Below are 18689 nucleotides of genomic sequence, written 5' to 3' on the forward strand. Positions count from 1 at the left end.
AAATAGACAGTCATAGCATAAGTGCCACCTTTCATTTTGCGGTTGCTTTTGCATTCAAACAGTATCGTAGTGAGTTTTCCCTATCAGGGAAACCTTTCTTTTTTTTCATTATAGTATTTCAAAATGTGTGTGTATTGTAGTTTACTTAACAGTGCCCACTAATGATGGACATTTACATTCTTTTATATCTAAATTTTCTGTATTGCAAATAATGATACACAAATGTGAATGTATTTAGGAAAATTTAAACTTGCCCTCTAAAGTGGCTTTACCAATTTATGGTCCTACCATCCTGACCATACATTCTTTGGTAGCTATTCATAAGGTTGAGAATGGCCATCTTTAGTATTCAAGTAGGGAAGCGAGGAGCATGCTCTATAAGAAGTGATACATATTAGCCGCAAACTTGAGTTCTGAAGCTAGTGAAAATGACTTTAGAAAATTTCTGATTTGTCCAATGGTTTAATAAGGGAAAGGAAAAGCTCCACCACAGTCTCCGACATCTCAGCTTCATTTGCCATTGCTGATTCTTTCCTCAGAGGAAGCCAGTGGGGAATAAACTGTATCACAAATATGAAACTAGTGTTTATTAAATTATAGAAGTTAGTTGACGTTAAATCTCTTAGTAAGAGCGCATCAATAAAGAGGATAACAAAGACTGGTGGAAGGAGCATAGACTTTAGAATCATACAGACCTGGGTTTAAATCCTAGCTATGCCACTTCATTGTAGTAGTTGATAATTATCTACAAATTGGGGTCAGAACTATCTACTTCATAGTGTGGTTAGGTTTTAAAAAGTGCCAAAAATTTGATATGTAAATAAATATTATTTTTCTCTTCCTTCTTGCTGTATACATATAGGAAGTATATAAACTTGTTACTGATTTTTTACTGTTACTTTGTTCATAAAAGTAAAGCATGTAATATGACCTCTTATAGTTTCATTAATTTTAAGAACCAGTTTGGAATATGTTGCAAAGTGAGTGAGAATATAATTCTTTAAAGACTACACGAAATATTACTACCTGTGGTATTTTGCACCTCTTATCTTATTTGAATTTTGGGAGCAGGAATAGAAGTTAATACTTTCATTTTGTAGATGTGGGTCCAAAAATGACACAGTTTGAAAATGGAGTGCTAGGGTTCGAACCCAGGTCTTCTGGCTCCTAGTCTAGCACTCTTTCCTTTAGGTCACGTTGCCTGATGTTCTTTGGTTCTCTTGTGACTAATTCTTGGTCTCTTTCTGTGTTGCAGCATATTTGTCTAAAGTTCCACTAGAGCTAACAAAATCTTTATCCCTGCTTTGTGCAAGTAGTTCTATGCTAAGCACTTATTGTTGCCTTATCCATTTTCGCTTAGAGTATCTCAGGTGAAAAGGAATTTATTATTTGGAAGAAGGCTAAGCTGATAGTATTTTTATGTTACAATGATCTTGAAACTTTTTGTATGAAGTTACTATTTTCATTTCTGAAATAACATGACCATGTAGTTGTGATGAGAGTTGCTGAGTTGAGGAAGATACAGAGTATTGGTGGGGAAGATTTTTAGTTCTGTGAGAGAGAGAATAATTGGTGGACGTGTTTGGCCTCCTTGTAGGAATACCATCATAATATGTATAATGGGAAAGAAGACAATGAAATAGACAAGCTACTGTGTAATGCTTTGATCCCCAATTTTGCTTTATACTATGAATTGGTTTAGAAAGAAAGAGGGGATTTTGATACATGAATAATGTTGATGTTTAAAATTATACTTTCTAAGACAAAATCACATTCCAATTGGAGGACCTTGGAAATTATCTTGAATTCTCTGTGGTTTTGAAGGGTCATTGAATTATTTAATTTCTGAAACCAACAGTGGATTGGTATATAAGAGGACTCTACCGACGGCAACTCTTGAAGTTCTTTTGTTACTGTTAATTCTTTTATCGCTGCTTCTTAAAATTAAAGCACACATGCACACCTATGCTTGAAACTTAAAGTATTAAATTATAGGCTCCAGAGAAATACCTCCTTGTATGTAACTGTTATTTTTCATAATATTTTTTAGATTGAGAGATGTGAAGAAAATAGAAAAAGTAGTTTATTTCCCATTCGAGGCACTATTCTTACTATAATTTTCTCTCTTTGTAATAATCAAAATACAAGAAATGCAGAACATGGAGGTTCTTTCAGGAAAGGCTTAATTATTTTTTAGCATGTTTAGATGGCAGATTGTGGACCTTTCTTAAAAAAAAAATTTTTAGTTGTTTTTCTCTAAAAAAACACGATTAGTCTCTAGCCTAGTCCATTTCTTATCCTGTTAGTTGTGAATGGTTTCTGTTACGCACAAGAATATATCAAATGTGAAGGTGACATTACCGGTCTTTTTTTACTTTGTTTAGATTTTTTGAAGATTTGCTTTTTGTAGAGCAGTTTTAGGTTCACAGCAATCTTAAGAGGAAGGTACAGAGATTTTCCATATACCTCCTGCCCCAACACATGCAAAGCCTCCTCCATTATCAACATCCCCCACTACAGTGGTAGATTTGGTACGATTGATGAACCGACACTGACACATCACAATCAGCCAAAGTCCGTAGTTTACCTCTGAGTTCACTCTTGATGTTGTACATTCTATGGACTTGGACAAATGTATAATGACATTTATCCATCATTATAGTATCATACAGAGTAGTTTCACTGCCCTAAAAATCCTCTGTGTTCTACCTTTTCATCCCTTCTTCCCCGCTAACCTTGGACAACCAATTATCTTTTTATTGTCTCCATAGTTTTACCTTTTCCAGAATGTCATATAGGTGGAATCATACAGTATGTAGCCTTTTCAGATTGGCTTCTTTTACTTAGATATCTGCTCTTAAGCTTCCTCCATATCTTTTCATGGATCGATAGCTCCTTTCTTTCTTGAACTGAATAATATTCCGTTGTCTGAATGTACATTTATCCATTCACCTACTGAAGGACATCTTAGTTGCTTCCAAGTTTTAGCAGTTGTGAACAAAGCTGCTATAAACATCCATGTCCAGGCTTTTGTGTGGACATAATTTTTCAACTCCTTTGAGTAATTATCAAGGAGTACAATTCCTGGGTTGTATGGTAATATTATGTTGTTTTGTAAGACACTGCCAAACTGTCTTCCAAAGTGGCTGTACCATTTTGCATTCCCACCAGCAGTGAGAGTTCCTGTTTCTCTACATTCTCACCTGCATTTAGTGTTCTCAGTGTTTCAAATTTTGGCCATTCTAATAGGTGTTTAGTGGTACCTCATTGTTGCTTTAATTTGTATTTCTCTGGTGACATATGATGTGAAATATCTTTTCAGATGCTTATTTGCCATCTGTGTATCTTCTTTGAAGTTTTTAATTTTAATGAAGTCCAGCTTATCAACAGTTTCTTTCATGGATTGTGCCTTAGGTGTTACATCTAAAAAGTTGTCACCATACCCAAGTTCGTTTAGTCTTTTACTATGTTATCTTCTAGGAGTTTTATAGTTTTGCATTTTACATTTAGATCTGTGATCTATTTTGAGTTAATTTTTGTGAAGGGTATAAGGTCCGTGTCTAGATGCATTTTTTTGCATGTGGATGTCCAGGTGTTGCAGCACCGTTTGTTGAAAAGACTATCTTTGCTCCATAGTATTGTCTCTACTCCTTTGTCAAAGATCAGTTGACAGGGCTGGCCTGGTGGCATAACAGTTAAGTGTGTCCTTCGCTGCAGCGGCCCGGGTTTCGGATCCTGGGCGCGCACTGACGCACCACTTGTCAAGCCATGCTGTGGTGGCATCCCATATAAAGTGGAGGAAGATGGGCATGGATGTTAGCCCAGGGCCAGTCTTCCTCAGCAAAAAGAGGAGGATTGGCGACAGATGTTAGCTCAGGGCTAATCTTCCTCACCAAAAAAAAAAAAAAAAAAAAAATCAGTTGACTCTTTTTATAGGCATACCTGGGAGATATTGTGGGTTCAGTTCCAGACCATTTCAATAAAGCTAATATCACAATAAAGCCAGTCACGAATTTCCATATGAAAGTTATATTTATACTATACTGTAGTTTATTAAGTGTGCAATAGCATTATGTCTAAAAAAACAATATACATACCTTAATTAAGAAATGCTTTATTGCTAAAAATGCTAACCATCATTGACGTGAGCCTTTAGCTAGTCTTCTTGCTTGTGGAGAGTCTTGTAAAAAACACAGTGTCAGGGGCTGGCCCAGTGGCATAGTGGTTAAGTTCATGTGCTCTGCTTTGGCGGCCTGGGGTTTGCAGGTTTGGATCCTGGGCGCGGACCTACACACTGCTCTTCAAGCCATGCTGTGGTGGCATCCCACGTAGAAAATAGAGGAAGATGGGTACAGTTGTTAGCTCAGGGACCATCTTCCTCACCAAGAAAAAAAAAAGAAAGAAAAAAAAACCACAATATCAGCAAAGTACAATAAAGCAAAGTGCAATATAACGAGGTATACCTGTATGTGGTCCATTTCTGTGTTCTCTGTGCTACTCTGTTGATTTATTTGTCTGTTCTTTTGCCGATATCACACTGTCTTGATTATTGTAGCTTTATAATAAGCCTTGAAGTTGGGTAGTGTCAGTCCTCCCATTTTGCTCTTCTTTAATGTTGTGTTGGCTATTCTGGTTCTTTTGCGTCTCCGTATAAACTTTAGAACCAATTTGTTAATACCACAAAATAACTTACTGAGATTTTGACTGGGATTGCATTGAATCTATAGATCAAGTTGGGAAATACTGACATCTTGATAATATTGAGTCTTCTATCCATGAACAGAATATCTCTCCATTTATTTAGTTTTTTTATTTCGTTCATCAGAGTTTTTAGTTTTACTCATATAAATCTTGTACATATTGTGTTAGATTTATACCAATTTTATGTTTTGGGGTGCTGATGTAAATAATATTGTGTGGTTAATTTCAAATTCCACTTGTTCATTGCTGGTATACAGGAAAGTGATTGACTTGCATGTATTAACCTTGTACTCTGCAACCTTGCTGTAATTGCTTATTAGTTCCAGGAGTTTTTTTGGTCCATTCTTTCATATTTTCTACATAGATGATCATGTCATCTGCAAATAAAGACAGTTTTATTTCTTTCTTCACAATCTGTATATCTTTTATTTCCTTTTTCTTGTCTTAATAGCTGGTACTTCCAGCATCATGTTGATGATCATTGCCATTTTTTGTCCTCCTTTCTGTGAGGTCTATGTTAAAACTTTCTCCATTATATTTGTTCTGCAGCTCACCAAAGCTCATCGACAAGGACACATGGTGAAAGTAGATTGGCTGGACAGATTGACATTTAGAGAAATAGAAATGATAAATGAGGTGGGTTGTATCCTTCTTTTTTATTTCAGAATATTTTCTCCAGATTTCTAAATTAAGAATTTTTTAGAAGTATTGTTTGTTGCCAGTTATCTCACGAATGTGGGAATGTTGAGGATAACCTGTAGTTGTGAGTTCTATGTTAATAAGTGGGACACTTGGGATATCTGCCGTTCTTATGTTTTAATGTTATGCCAAACCATGAAGTAGGTAGTGAATATTGTAAGTGTGCTAAATATCATATAAGTGAAGCCTGTGTTAAGCTTGATGCCTCACTTGTGTTTTCTCTCTCTCTTCATATGGCTGCTTATGTTCAAATTCAAATCAGTATTGGATAAATCTATCAACACAATGCTATCTCTTCACTTCAGTTACCTTAAGTCATCATTAACAATTCCTCTCCCTAATTAAGATACTACGTGTCTTATGTTCTACATGTGGGACTCTGCACACTTAATAAAGTTACATGGTTCAAGTAATGTATTTGTTTCTTGATCTTGTGTATTGGTCAAGAATATGTTTAATTAAAAGATGGCTTCAATGCAACTCTTTCCAAAAGTTAGAACAAAATTTTTTTTTCTTTTTTGTATATTTGTACTGAAATACTAGATGTTTGGCCTAACATTCTATGTCTAGAGAGTGGAAATAACAATTATATTAATCATATTAGGAGAGAGGAATATCAATTTTGTGATATGCTTAGCTTATAGTGATCTCCACAGGACACAACTAACAATTTATATTCTCTGAACAGTTTTCAGCAGGTGGAAAGAGAGAGATTTTTAATTTTACAGTGAACGCTTATGAAAGTTAAATTCTAGCATTGTTTATTTTTTAAAAACAAATTAATGGTGTTAATAACATTTATATTCAGTATGAACACTGGGCATCTTTTCTAAATTTATTCATAATGCACTTTCATATACTGAAACTGAAAGAAAAGTTTACTATTTTGAATTTTTATGGTAGTCACACACCAAAAACAAAAAAAGTTTAATAAAAATGCTTAACTTATATAGAAAATGTAATGTTAGGGCTTACTTTGCTCAGACTTTCTCATCCTCCCTACCCCCACTCTTTAAAAGATAGGAGACCATTACCATTACCATAAACGACTATAGTATGCTTCATTAGGCTGAACAATTTAAGTGACCTCTTTACACCTTTATGATTTTATACATACAGACTTAAAGCCATTTTAAAAACTGTTTTGGGTCAAGACTAATCACTCTTTAGAAAAACTTCATTTTATTTTCACTTTATTATTAACATAGTATTTGCTTTGTTTTAAGAGGACACATTTATACACACAATCAACATTTTTTTATGTTGGGGAAGAAGTAACTATTCCCCAGTAAACGTATAGTATATTGATAAAAATTTACAAATGACTGCAAGTCATCTTCAGACCATTTATAAATTGTGAAAAACTTGTAAAATTTGTATTTATTAAGCTCAAATGGACTCTGTCCTTAGTTACATACTTCTACTTTTGTTTTTTGTGATACTTATATTAATTCCTATAGTTAGATTAGTTGTATCGTTTAAAGGTGAACTGTTCTTTGCTTAAAATTCTTAGAAGTACAAAACATCTTTATTTTTGAAATAAAATAGTTCTTATGCAAATGTATATAAAATACCTTCAAGATTTTATATAATAAAATCTAAACTACTGTATAAACCAAAAATGTCATTAAGTTTGAGGAGGGAGTTATAAGTGAATAGTAGACACTACTGGATAAAATAGTAGTGCTGTATGTAATAAAATAGCAGTACTGTATAAAATAGTGCATTTATAATAATGAAATAAAAATTTGTTACATTTTAAGTTATACTTGATAGATTTATGTATTATCTAATGGGGATACACAATGATCCTTTAGAAGAATGTTGAAGATGATCATTTTTCATAAAAATCTTTTTTTTCTTTTGTTAGAGTGAAAAACGAAGTTCTAATTTCATGTACTTGATGGTTGAGTTTCGATGTGTCAAGAGTGATGATAAGGAATATGGCATTGTTTATTATGAAAAGGTATTTGCCTTGGAACTGTTTATAGTCTCTAAAGTAGAGGGGAGGGGAAACGTTAAAAAAAATTACTGTTGTTCCTGCTGCGATGAATTATGTGGTTGCAGGATAGCAGCAGACAGCTGTCAGCAGCAGCTGTTTATGTATACACAAATCAAATCATAGCTACAACAAGATTACAAAAGCCGATCATTCATGTAATGTAGTTCTGGGTTACAGAATTAAATAAATGTGGAAGAGATTAAAACCTTTTTGATTAATTGTTCTGCACATTGGCAAGTAGGACATTAAAGCAATAGCTTTGTTAACAATTAGTATTCATTTGAAAAATAAAAAGAGGGAATCATATTTTTTAAGTGGTAAGATATTGAAAGTTAAGTGTATGTTTGTTATTTGAGTATATAATGTGTTGGAATGTATATGTAACCTTAATATAAATATGCTTATGAAAGTCTTCATAAATGTGCATTTATTTATATAATATGTGCAGAATTAAGAAAACCAGTGTTATCAGTAGGCTGAGTGATAACAAGTATGCAGTTATGGATTAGCTCTGATCTCTTCATTATACAAAATAAAGTAGTTAGTTGTATATTTCATATTTAGCTACTTGAAAAATATCTGTGCCTTAAATGCTTGTTGAAGGGTCTTCATTTAAGTACTACAGAAATAATTGTATATGTATTTCCAAACCACATAAACCAAGTACATTCTATTACTGTGGAAATACTTAGACAAATGTTTAAATCAGTGTGAATGAGGACAGACTGATACATGGCATAATAGCATAATATTTCTTCTAGCATATAGCTAAGCTTATATGCAGTATATTTGTTCATTAGAAGCAGCACTGTTAAATTACCTTTTCACTTCAGTGTTATTTATTAAAGCTGTCATGAGTGATTTTTTGAAATACATGTATTTTTATAGCTATAAATTACTATTTGCAAGATGTTTTCAAAATCGATGTTTAGGATTTGTATAGTTAATTCATAATCATTTTTCTGGTATTTTTCAAGTTAATACTCATATTTTTTCCCTTTGGCTTGTACCTCTTCCCTTTAGTAAAAGTTTAGGAAAAGCTAACTTGTCTCAGCTTTTTATTTTATACATGAAACTCCTTGGGAAAAAAAGAAGATAGGAAGATAGACTATTTAGATTATTTATTAATTCATTAGAAAAACTATGTTAAAAAGAAGGGGAAATGCAGGTGAGTGAAATTATTTTGTCACCAACACATTTTAATAAAATCACATTTTACATTTTATAGTATATGTAATTTCATTAAAAGCAATATTTCCTGCCCATATGGAGTTTATATTGCAAAAACATGCTAATGGAGATGGTACTTTCAAGTATTGGAGATTTTTTGAAAGACCGCTTTGATAATAGATGAAATAATAACAGAATAGAAATTAGAAGAATTTCAAGTATTTTTGAAAGGTTCTTGACCCCTTTCTACTGCTTCTTGAAAATTGCCCATAAATTAATGCCTGTCTACCTACCCTGTCATATTTCCACTTAGCGTAAAGATTGCTGGGCCAGTGTATTGAATCTAATGGAAATAGACTTTCTTGTCACCTGTCTTTTGTGACAGATAGCCTTAGTGAAGATTACTTGTCACAGTTGGGCTGATAAATGTGTTTTCTGGTGTTGTGACTGAGAACCAGCCTGTTAAACAAGGGCTATGGGGAATTTGTGGTTTTCTGTAAGACTCAATTACTGAACCAAAGTCAAGTCACAATACTTCTCCTCTTTCAGTCTTTCCTGATTTTGTTGCACGTATCTAAAATTGAATATGTACTAGCATTTGGAAATTGACAGGAAAACTTGATCCTAGGTGTACAATTGTGAGGAAATGAATTTTAACCTTAATTAGTTTGCCTTTTCCAGTGTGTATGCAGTGACATTTATTATGCTGAATTACCTTTCTTGCTTGAATTGGATAAAAATAAAAGCTAACATTCTTCAAAAATGATAATACCAACAAAATAAGACAGTTTTATTTCTTAAGAATTGATGGATTGATGCTTGGTATTCAAGTTTGCATTGTGTTGAGTAGGTGTCCCCTGAGAAGCAATGCTGTTGAGTCTCTAGTTGTGTGTAAATTTGAGTAACATTAACCCCACACATAAAATTCTACTTCTCTGAACGGAACTCAATTGTGTTAGTTTGAAAAGTTACCAACATCTGCTTAGTAGTTTTTGCAAATGATGCAACACATCCATTGTGTCGTATTTTAATTATACTCTGTGGTTTCTTGTTTTAAGTTTGAAAATTAGGACATGTTATTTTTGACCTTCTGCCACTGTAAACAAAGTTAAAAAAAAATTCAACAAAAACAATCTACTAATTTTTAGACCTCATATGTCTAAAAACAGTAATACAAATTTTTATTGTCAGATTTTATTTTTCTCAAAATATTTTATCAGCAACAAAAGATAAAAAATGGATATGTATTTTAAAATATAGTTGAAAGAAGATGATTTTTTTAAAGAGAGGAATGATGTTCATTAAATAGAATTAAAATACATTGGAGTGTACATCATCATGTATTGTTCCTTACTATTGATTAAATTTTATATATTTATTTTTCTAACTTAATACGATGTAATCCAGGATGGTGATGAGTCATCTCCAATTTTAACAAGCTTTGAGATAGTGAAAGTTCCTGACCCTCAGATGTCTATGGTGAGTTATTGTCAAATTTCTTATGAAAGTGCTTTTCTCCAGAGTGATTATTACTTAGATCTACATCATACACTTTCTTTTTAAAAAGTGTATCTGTAACTACCTAAAAAGTATATATCTGTAACCACCTCATAAATCCACTTTAGCTGTCTGGAATTGGGTTCAGAGGGAATTTTTACAAGAAATATTAACACCTAAAAATAAAATCAGGATAGTACAGTGTTGGGGAACCATTTTATTTGAATTATTGAAAGAACTAGAAAATGTAGTCTTGAAGTGAGGACTTGGGGAAACAGGTTTTTTAAAGATTGTCATTGTACAGAAGGGGAATTTGTTTGTACCAGGAGGTAACACTAGGATCAGTGGATGAAAATTTTAGGAAGACTGATTTTGTTGGAAAAAATGGAAGATTGTTGTCACTACTAGGACTATTCAATTTGGATGATGGTGACTTGGATGATTTTGAGATACCTACCTACTGAATTTTTGAGAAGATAGCTCTCTCAGGGATGCGAAAGAGGAAGAATTCTTACTTTCCAACAGAGGTTTAATTAGATGACTTTAGATTTAGAAAGTTCCAGGCAAAAAATCCTTTTAGCAGCACAATAGCTACTGTGATATTCACACGTATAACTCATTTACATCACTTTGAACCATTTTATTCTTATTTTATAGATTTCTAATTAGGTTAGTTACCTCCCTAATTAGACCAAAGTAGATTAAAAGTAGCACATTGGAAGATGAAAACATGATGACCAAGGTAAATACAGGTCATTAAAGCAGGAAGTAATGGCTGATGGCCTAACATCAAAGGAAGAGATGGGGGGAAAAAGAGAATACAAAGTTAGATCACTTGGGAATCTTTTAGAAACAAACTTCCTAAATACTTCCATAGTCCCTATGCATAGCATGATGAAATTGAGTTAATATATCTACAGTTGACACTGAATTTTCATTATAAAATCAAATTATATTTTGCTTTCTGGATATTTGCGACATACGAATGGACGTACTTTATGGTTACCTTCAAAATGGCCTAGAGTAAACAAGTTTTGTCATACTGGGACCATAGATGTCACTTTTGTGTAACTCCCACCAAATTGTCAGGTAGATGAGATATCTGTATATTTAGTGTGTTCTTTTCTAAACAAAATGCTCATCAACAATTATAGTTTTAACATTATGGATGCTGTAATTTAAAAAAACAAAAAGGAACTAGGACCTCTGATAAATTTTAGTTTTAAATGCAGCAAGCAAGCATAAAACAAAAGATTTAAAAAAAGCAAACTACCCTCCTCACCTACTATGTTCAGAAATTCAGTTCAGTTTGTAGCCACAATTATTTACTAAATAGAGGAATATATTTTAATAAAGAAACTTTGAGTGCCACTGAGCTGGTATACCAATGTATCAGACAATAAAACAGACTGTAAAACTTCTATAATTACAAGTGTATTACTAGCATACATACATGTACAAATTGACTGGTAGAATAGAATAAAAAGCCCAGAAATAGATCCAAGTACATATGGAAGTTAGTATATGATAAAGGTGGCACTTCATCCCTGGAACATAGTGCTAGGGAACTGATTAGCTATTTGAAAAAGATAAAATTAAATCAGATCCATACCTAACACCATACGTAAAGAAAAACGCCAAATGGATCAGGGATTTTAAGGTAAAGATATGAAACATTACTAGTACTTTACTCTCAGTATAGGGAAAGACTTTCTAAGGATGACTCAAAATCCAGAGGCAGTAAAAGAAATGATTGATAAATTTGACTACATTAAAAAAATGGCATGGCAAAAACGCCATAACAGAGTCAGTCAAAAGACGATTGACAAACTGGGAGAAACTATTTGTGACCTACATCTCAAAGGGCTGAATATCTAATATATAAAGACTCTTAAACACTAAGGAACAAAGGACCAAAAACCTAATTGACAAGTAGGAGAAAGACATGAACAGATAATTCACACATGCAAAAATAAATAAAAAGTCTCATAAGCAGTATGTTCAAAACCAAGGATTTTGGTCATAGGTAAAATAGTCAACACCAAATATGTGTGTTCAAGCCTTACAGTCATTGTCTCTGCCTTAGTTACTACTGTCAGTTGAACTGCTAAGATGATAGTACTGTGCTATCACAAGGTCACTAGTAGCTCACAGGAAGAGGGAAAGCTTTAGTTTGGATTGTGAGGGAAGATTTTAGAGTGAAGGTGATATTTGAGTGGATAGAGGATATAAGTATGTGGAGAATGAGGGGTAGATGTTTTAAGAACCTGGAATGGCATATGCATATTATGGCACTAGTGAAGCATAAGGCATGCTTAGTTTCCCTATCTCAAAATGGTGATATATTTGTAAGAGATAAATAGGAGATTAAAGTAACAAGAATAAAATGTTAAGTACAGTCATGTGCCTCATAATGATGTTTCAGTCAATGATGGACCACATGTACAATGGTGATCCCATGAGATTAGTACCATATAGCCTAGGTGTATGGTAGGCTATCCCATCTAGGTTTGTGTAAGTACACTCTATGATGTTCACACAATGACGAAATTGCTTTACACCGCATTTCTCAGAACGTGTCCCCATCCGTAAGCAATGCATGACTTTACTCTAAAATGGTCTTAAGTAACTATTTACTTTCCTATTTCTAACTTGCTATTGAAACTTCCTTTGCTGAAGTTTACACTGTTGATTAATATTTTTAAATAATTTATAGGAGAATTTAGTTGAGAGTAAACACCACAAGCTTGCCCGGAGTTTGAGAAGTGGACCGTCTGACCACGATCTCAAACCTAATGCTGCTACAAGAGATCAACTAAATGTAAGAGAATTCATAAAATATTAATATAAAACTAATTAAATGGGTATTTTGGTTGCAACTGATATGATGCCACTTCGCTTAAAGTGATTTAGATGCATGTTTTTTCCAGGTTAATGAACCCTATATAATTTTATCAGTTTCACACTTGTGTAGTTTTATTATCGTTTTGGGGCTTTCAGTAAATATATTAGCCCTGTAGACAGAGCTACAAATAGTAGCATATACTTTCATGATATGACTTTCTTAGAAGCTGACCCTAAGGTACACTGCCTGTGAGAGGACTTGATGTACACACATGCTTTGGTGTGTACGTTAACGAGAGAAATGTTTATTGTTTGTTTGTTTTTTTCCTTTTTGTGTGTGGGGGAGGAGGCTTTTATTATTTTGGTTTGTTTTGTTTTTGGTTGAATTAGATTAGCTCTGTAGTTATATACTTTTCTTTGGAGTGTGACTTTTTGATCTCGTCTTTTTCTCCCCCTTACACTCTGATAATTAATCCTTTTGAACTGATAAGTAGGGCAAATTTAAGTCTTACTCAGCTGCGTGTACATTCTCCTTGCTTCTATAATGGTTCTATTATAGAAATATTTAAATAAATGAAAAAGAAATGTATAGGAAGAATATATTTGACAAAAGTAGTTCTTTTTTTTCTTCCTTGTAGATTATTGTGAGCTATCCACCAACCAAGCAACTTACATATGAAGAACAAGATCTTGTTTGGAAGTTTAGATACTATCTTACTAATCAAGAAAAAGTGAGTTTCTTGAATATTTTCATATATCAAATTTATCTATAAACTTTGTTGCTAATAAACAAGATAAGGTAAAACTTTCATGGAAATATAGAGTTATTGTCAAATTAAAAAAAGTTATAGAACAATATATATGATACTCCATTTTTTAAAAATTACAAAAATGTACACACAAAGACACATGTGCCAGTTTGTTGATGCATAGACAATGTCGGAATGGGTTAAGTCGGAGAGACTTGGGTTCAGTTTCAGGCACTATAACTTATTCTCCCTAGGTAAGGTGAGGCAAATTGCTTTGAAGCTTGGTTTCCTCATTATTCTAATGATGACAACCCTCCTTCACAGGTGAGATAATACAGGTGAATAAGCTGGCCGAGTACCTGGTATATGGTAGGTGCAGAGTAAATGTTGATTCACTTCTATCTTCATTTTTCTTACCTCTTTGAACCTAGGTGACTAGCAAACTAATTGTTAAAAGAAATGTAGGATTCTGGAGGAGATATGGCTAGAGAGTATGAGAAATGTAATTTGAAATGTGTAAACTGAGTTGGTGGAGAGGCATCCAGCTCAGCATGCAAGATAGAGGCTAGCTCAGAAGTAGACATTTGCTTTCCATAATGAAACATGCAGGAGGTAAAGTTCTGGAGAAAGAAAGTTGTGAGGAAGTAGTGAGCACTAGATTTGTGTCTGGAGGCTTGGTTTTGAGTCTTGCTGTTGCCACTAAGAAGCTTTTTGACTGCAGGCAAATTATCTCACCTGTCTAAGCTTTAGTTTCCTCATATTTAGTAGGAGTGATTAAATGATAGTGAGCTTTATGTCTCTTCTAGTTCTTAAAATAGTCTGCAAATTCTTAGAACATAGGTTCAAGGACTAACCTTTAAGGTATAGTAAAAATAACCAGTATCTATTAAACAGCCACTGTGTGCCATGGATCTTTTAAATCCCACAACAACCCCATAATGTAGGTATTATTGTTACTGTTCTACAAATGAGAAGACTTGAGTCTTAGAGATTAAGGAACCTTTGCAGAATCACAAAGCTTGTAAATGCTGCCTCTTGTTATGCTCACATTTGTGAATTAGAAGAGAAGGTAGTCAGTGAAGCCACAGAAGAGAGGATTATAGAGAAAATATTCACATCATTATGCACATGCTTCAGCAGGAATTCTGAAATGCATTGGGGACAAAACAGAGAAGCATCAGGAAAATTAATATCTGCCAGAAAGCTATGATATGATTATGTGAGAATGAATGAATATGTTTTACAATCTTATGAGATGGTCTTTTAGCTACTTTAACTTGTTTTTCTGAAACAAACGTATTTCCTTTAGTTTCTAAAGTAGAGATAAAAATCCAGTTGCAGCTCATCTTAACTCTTCAACTTTTCCTCTTTATCTTTAATTCTTTGTAGATGAATCATATTCATTCTCCTTTATATCCATAACAAAAATGAGAGAAGGATTTTAAATTTACTATAGCTTTGAGTGTGATTTTCTTCATCACTGCAAAAAAGGAATTATTCATCAATAGAAACACAGGTTTGTGATTTTGTGTTTTATAAAAAGATCAAGTTAGTACATGATACTTGTTAAATGAAGAATAACCTTGGTCACAGAAATTGCGTCTTGAATGCAGCACGGTGTTGTCTAAAATACACGACAAGATATTGAATTAAACCTGTTAGAATGTATAGGTTCAGGAAGCATAGAATAGATTTACAGAGCAGAACTGCCTAGATAGAAAGGCTTGCAAGAAAAATTGTTTGTTTAAACAAGTAGTCACTTCCCACTGAAATTCAATTACTTCTAGATATGTGCAAAAGAAATAAAATGCTCAAGTGATATAAAGTGTGTGCCAAGTTTCATTTAACTAGTTGATTTCAAGTTTTCGAAAGGTGGGTGATGAAACTTCAATTCTCAGGACATATTATAGGATTCTGATGATCACTAGAGTAGAGTGAACAATATTTTTTAATGTTCAAGAAGCACTTTTCAGTAAACCAAATATATATTGGCCTTGAAGTGACCAGAGGAATTATTTACACAGGCACATTTGTATCTTTGTAGTAATTTAAAATGGGTTTTGTAGAAAACAAATACTCCTGTACCCGTGTCCCTTAATTTATTTACTACAAAGAAATTTTTTCAGTGTCGGTTTCTCAGGAACTGTGATTTAGGTTATTTGGCATTTGGGCCCCGAGGCTGAAAAGATTTTCTAGAGAGAAAGCAGTGCTCAGAAAACAAATTGGTGGAAACCGGTTCTTACAAATTTATACTTCTTATTTATTTTTTAATTAAATTGCATCTTTCCACCTGTTTTTTCCCTAAATGACCTGTCTTAAGTATTTTGGATGAAAACCCTCTAGTCTGGACTTGATGTTACACCTAAAAAGTTCACAGTAATAACTTTTTCCAACAAAACTAGTTAAATTTTGAAGTATTTTTAAATTTGTGGTCCATAGCATGTAGGAAATGACTCATTTTTGTGGAACACAAAATCTGATTATTGTAACTTTTCAACACTAGCTTTTACCATGGTAAATGGTCTTCCTTCTTGTAAAAATGTTAATTAAAAGTAACTTATATTAACTTAATGCCTTTCCATTGTGTTTGGGGGGAAAAAAGCAGTAGGAAGAGTCATATATGGTAAGGGGAATAGTGATGTACTGAATGTCCTTACGAGGCTGCTTCTGAAGTAGCTGCTGAGACAGTGACATCAGAACAGTAATCATATTTGTGCCTCTTGACAAGAAGTTGATGGTGAACCATAGCAGAAATGCATTCAGTTCAGCAAGCATTTGTTATCAACTACTGGCATAGCATTATCCAAGACTCTGGGCTTTGAGATGTCATTTCTCTGTCTTCATATAAATTTAAGACTGTTTTAGGAAAGGATATTTGTACACAATCAAAATGGAGACATATAGGATAGTAATTGATTAAGGATTACTCTCAGTAAACATTTAGGTAATTACGATGAGTAATAGAAGTGTGGGGTAGAACAAGATGAGTATGCTATGATATGAAGGCGGATTCACAGAGCAAAGATTGGTATTAAAGTTTGAGTAAGCTTTAATGGTATTTTTTATTTGATGATCATTTTTCATGGGGAAGGATAGCATGAGTAAGGCAAAGTGTTAGGTTCAGAGACAGAAGAGTTTGTAGAATGGTTATGAAGTAGAAAAGATGGAATCAGTTTATGATGTGCCTTGAATTCTATGCCTGGGAGTTGGATTTCACTGGCAATAAGAAACCATTAAAGCAACAGAATGTGTCTTAACAGGTGATGTTTTAAGATGAACCAGGGTGGATTGAAGCAGAACTGAGAATGAAACAAGAGACATAATTATGAGGCTCATGTACTGATCTTGAGAGCGCTATTGGAGAGCAAAAGGAGAGAAGAATGTATAAATGATTTGGAGACAACTCCCAGGATTAGGCCTGAGTGCTTAAAATAAGGAAATGTGGCAAGTGGAAGGTGCAGGGTGAGGAGATATTTTCATTTTGAATGTTTTGAATTGAAAGTATTAGAGGAACAACTGTGACATTGTGATATAGTAAGAAATACATTTTCGGTCTTTGTCCCTGGTTCCTGGCACAGAGTTTCTAAAACCCTAGAAATTTCCTGAGTACTAGGAATGAGAGGAATGTCTTTTGTTATTCACAGTAAGTACCTTTCAATCTTACCTGAGTTTATGCTAATAAGGTGAAATTTGGAGGATGGGGCTGACTGCCAGAGAAACCAGCCATGTGATTGGAGAGTTGGAACTTTCAACCCCACCCTCTGACCTTCTGGAAAGGGGTTAGGGATTGAGTTAAGGGCCACTGGCCAGTAATTTAATGAATCCTGCCTATTTAATGGAACCTTCATAAAAACCTGTAATGATGAGGTTCGTAGAGCATCTGGGTTGGTGAATACATCTATGTGACAGGATAGTGGCAGACCCCAAACTGTATGGGGACAGAAGCTCTTGTGCTTGGGATCCTTCCAGACCTTGCCCGATGTACCTCTTCACCTGCTTATTCATTTGTATCCTTTATAATAAACCAGGAATAATAAGCAAAGTATTTCTCTGAGTTCTGTTAGCCATTATAGCAAATGATCAAACCTGAGAAGGGTGTTGTGGAAACCTCTGATTTGTAGCCAAGTCAGACAGAAGTGTGGGCAACCTGGGGACCCGGCATTTGCAAGTGGCATCTGAAATGGGAAGGAGTCTAGTGAGACTGACCCCTTAACCTATGGAATTTACACTAACTCCAGGTAGGTAGTGTCAGAATTGAATTAAATTGTAGGACACCCAATTGATGTCCACAGAGAATTAGAGAATTGATTGGTGATGGAAAACCCACACATTTGGTGTCAGAAGTGTCTTGAGTAGAGGAATAAGTTTTCCGTTAGCAACAAAGTAAAAATTTCCAATAATTGAGTTGTTAGAAATTAAAATTAGAAGTATATGTGATAAATAGTTTTTTCATCTCTGAAGTGATTGTCATTGTGATTCTAAAAATAGGAGATAACAGTGAAGTGATCCTAAGATCAGAGGGAGGTCAACAAAATATTTATTGCTCGTAATATAAAACATGGTAATAAATGCAGGTAATGTTAACATTTGACATTGGACTCAACATCAGAAATAGAATAACAATAATGATATGGGATAATAAAATAATTAACATTTATCAAGTATTTATTATATACAAGATACTAAACATTTACATTCAATAATTTATTTAATCTTTACTGCAGCCTTATGAGATGAGTCACTTAAAAGTTAAATAATGCGCTCCAAGCGACTCAGTTAATAATTGATGGAGCTGGGAATTAGGATTTGACCCCAGACACCCTGGCTCTAAAGTCTGTACTTGCCAGTTATCTGTGGAAGCTCTAGGGATAAAATTGTACTTGAATCCTGTGCCTTTACATAGATCAATACAGCATCTTTAAAGGACCTGAGATTAAGTATCATTATTTTTATTGCTGTCTTCAAATTCTTACACTTCTCATTCCCCTTCTTCTTGTTTCCTTCTTCATTCTACTATCTCCTTGTTT

At 33.8% G+C, this 18689-nt stretch overlaps 1 protein-coding gene across 3 annotated transcripts in view; it reads left to right on the plus strand.

Annotated features, from left to right (window-relative positions):
- Positions 1–18689, plus strand: part of PIK3C3 (phosphatidylinositol 3-kinase catalytic subunit type 3) — a 142943-nt gene that overhangs the window by 33864 nt on the left and 90390 nt on the right. For all 3 annotated transcript variants that reach the window (XR_009222447.1, XM_058557028.1, XM_058557029.1), the window contains exons 5-9: positions 5251–5337; positions 7271–7366; positions 9980–10051; positions 12786–12890; positions 13552–13644. Coding sequence is in view for 2 of the 3 variants with exons in the window: in XM_058557028.1 (XP_058413011.1) it covers positions 5251–5337; positions 7271–7366; positions 9980–10051; positions 12786–12890; positions 13552–13644 (453 nt within the window). In the remaining variant the exon portion in view is untranslated. The remainder of the gene's footprint in view (positions 1–5250; positions 5338–7270; positions 7367–9979; positions 10052–12785; positions 12891–13551; positions 13645–18689) is intronic.

Source organism: Diceros bicornis, chromosome 16 (assembly GCF_020826845.1).
Source record: "Diceros bicornis minor isolate mBicDic1 chromosome 16, mDicBic1.mat.cur, whole genome shotgun sequence".
NCBI classification, from domain to species: Eukaryota; Metazoa; Chordata; class Mammalia; order Perissodactyla; family Rhinocerotidae; genus Diceros; species Diceros bicornis.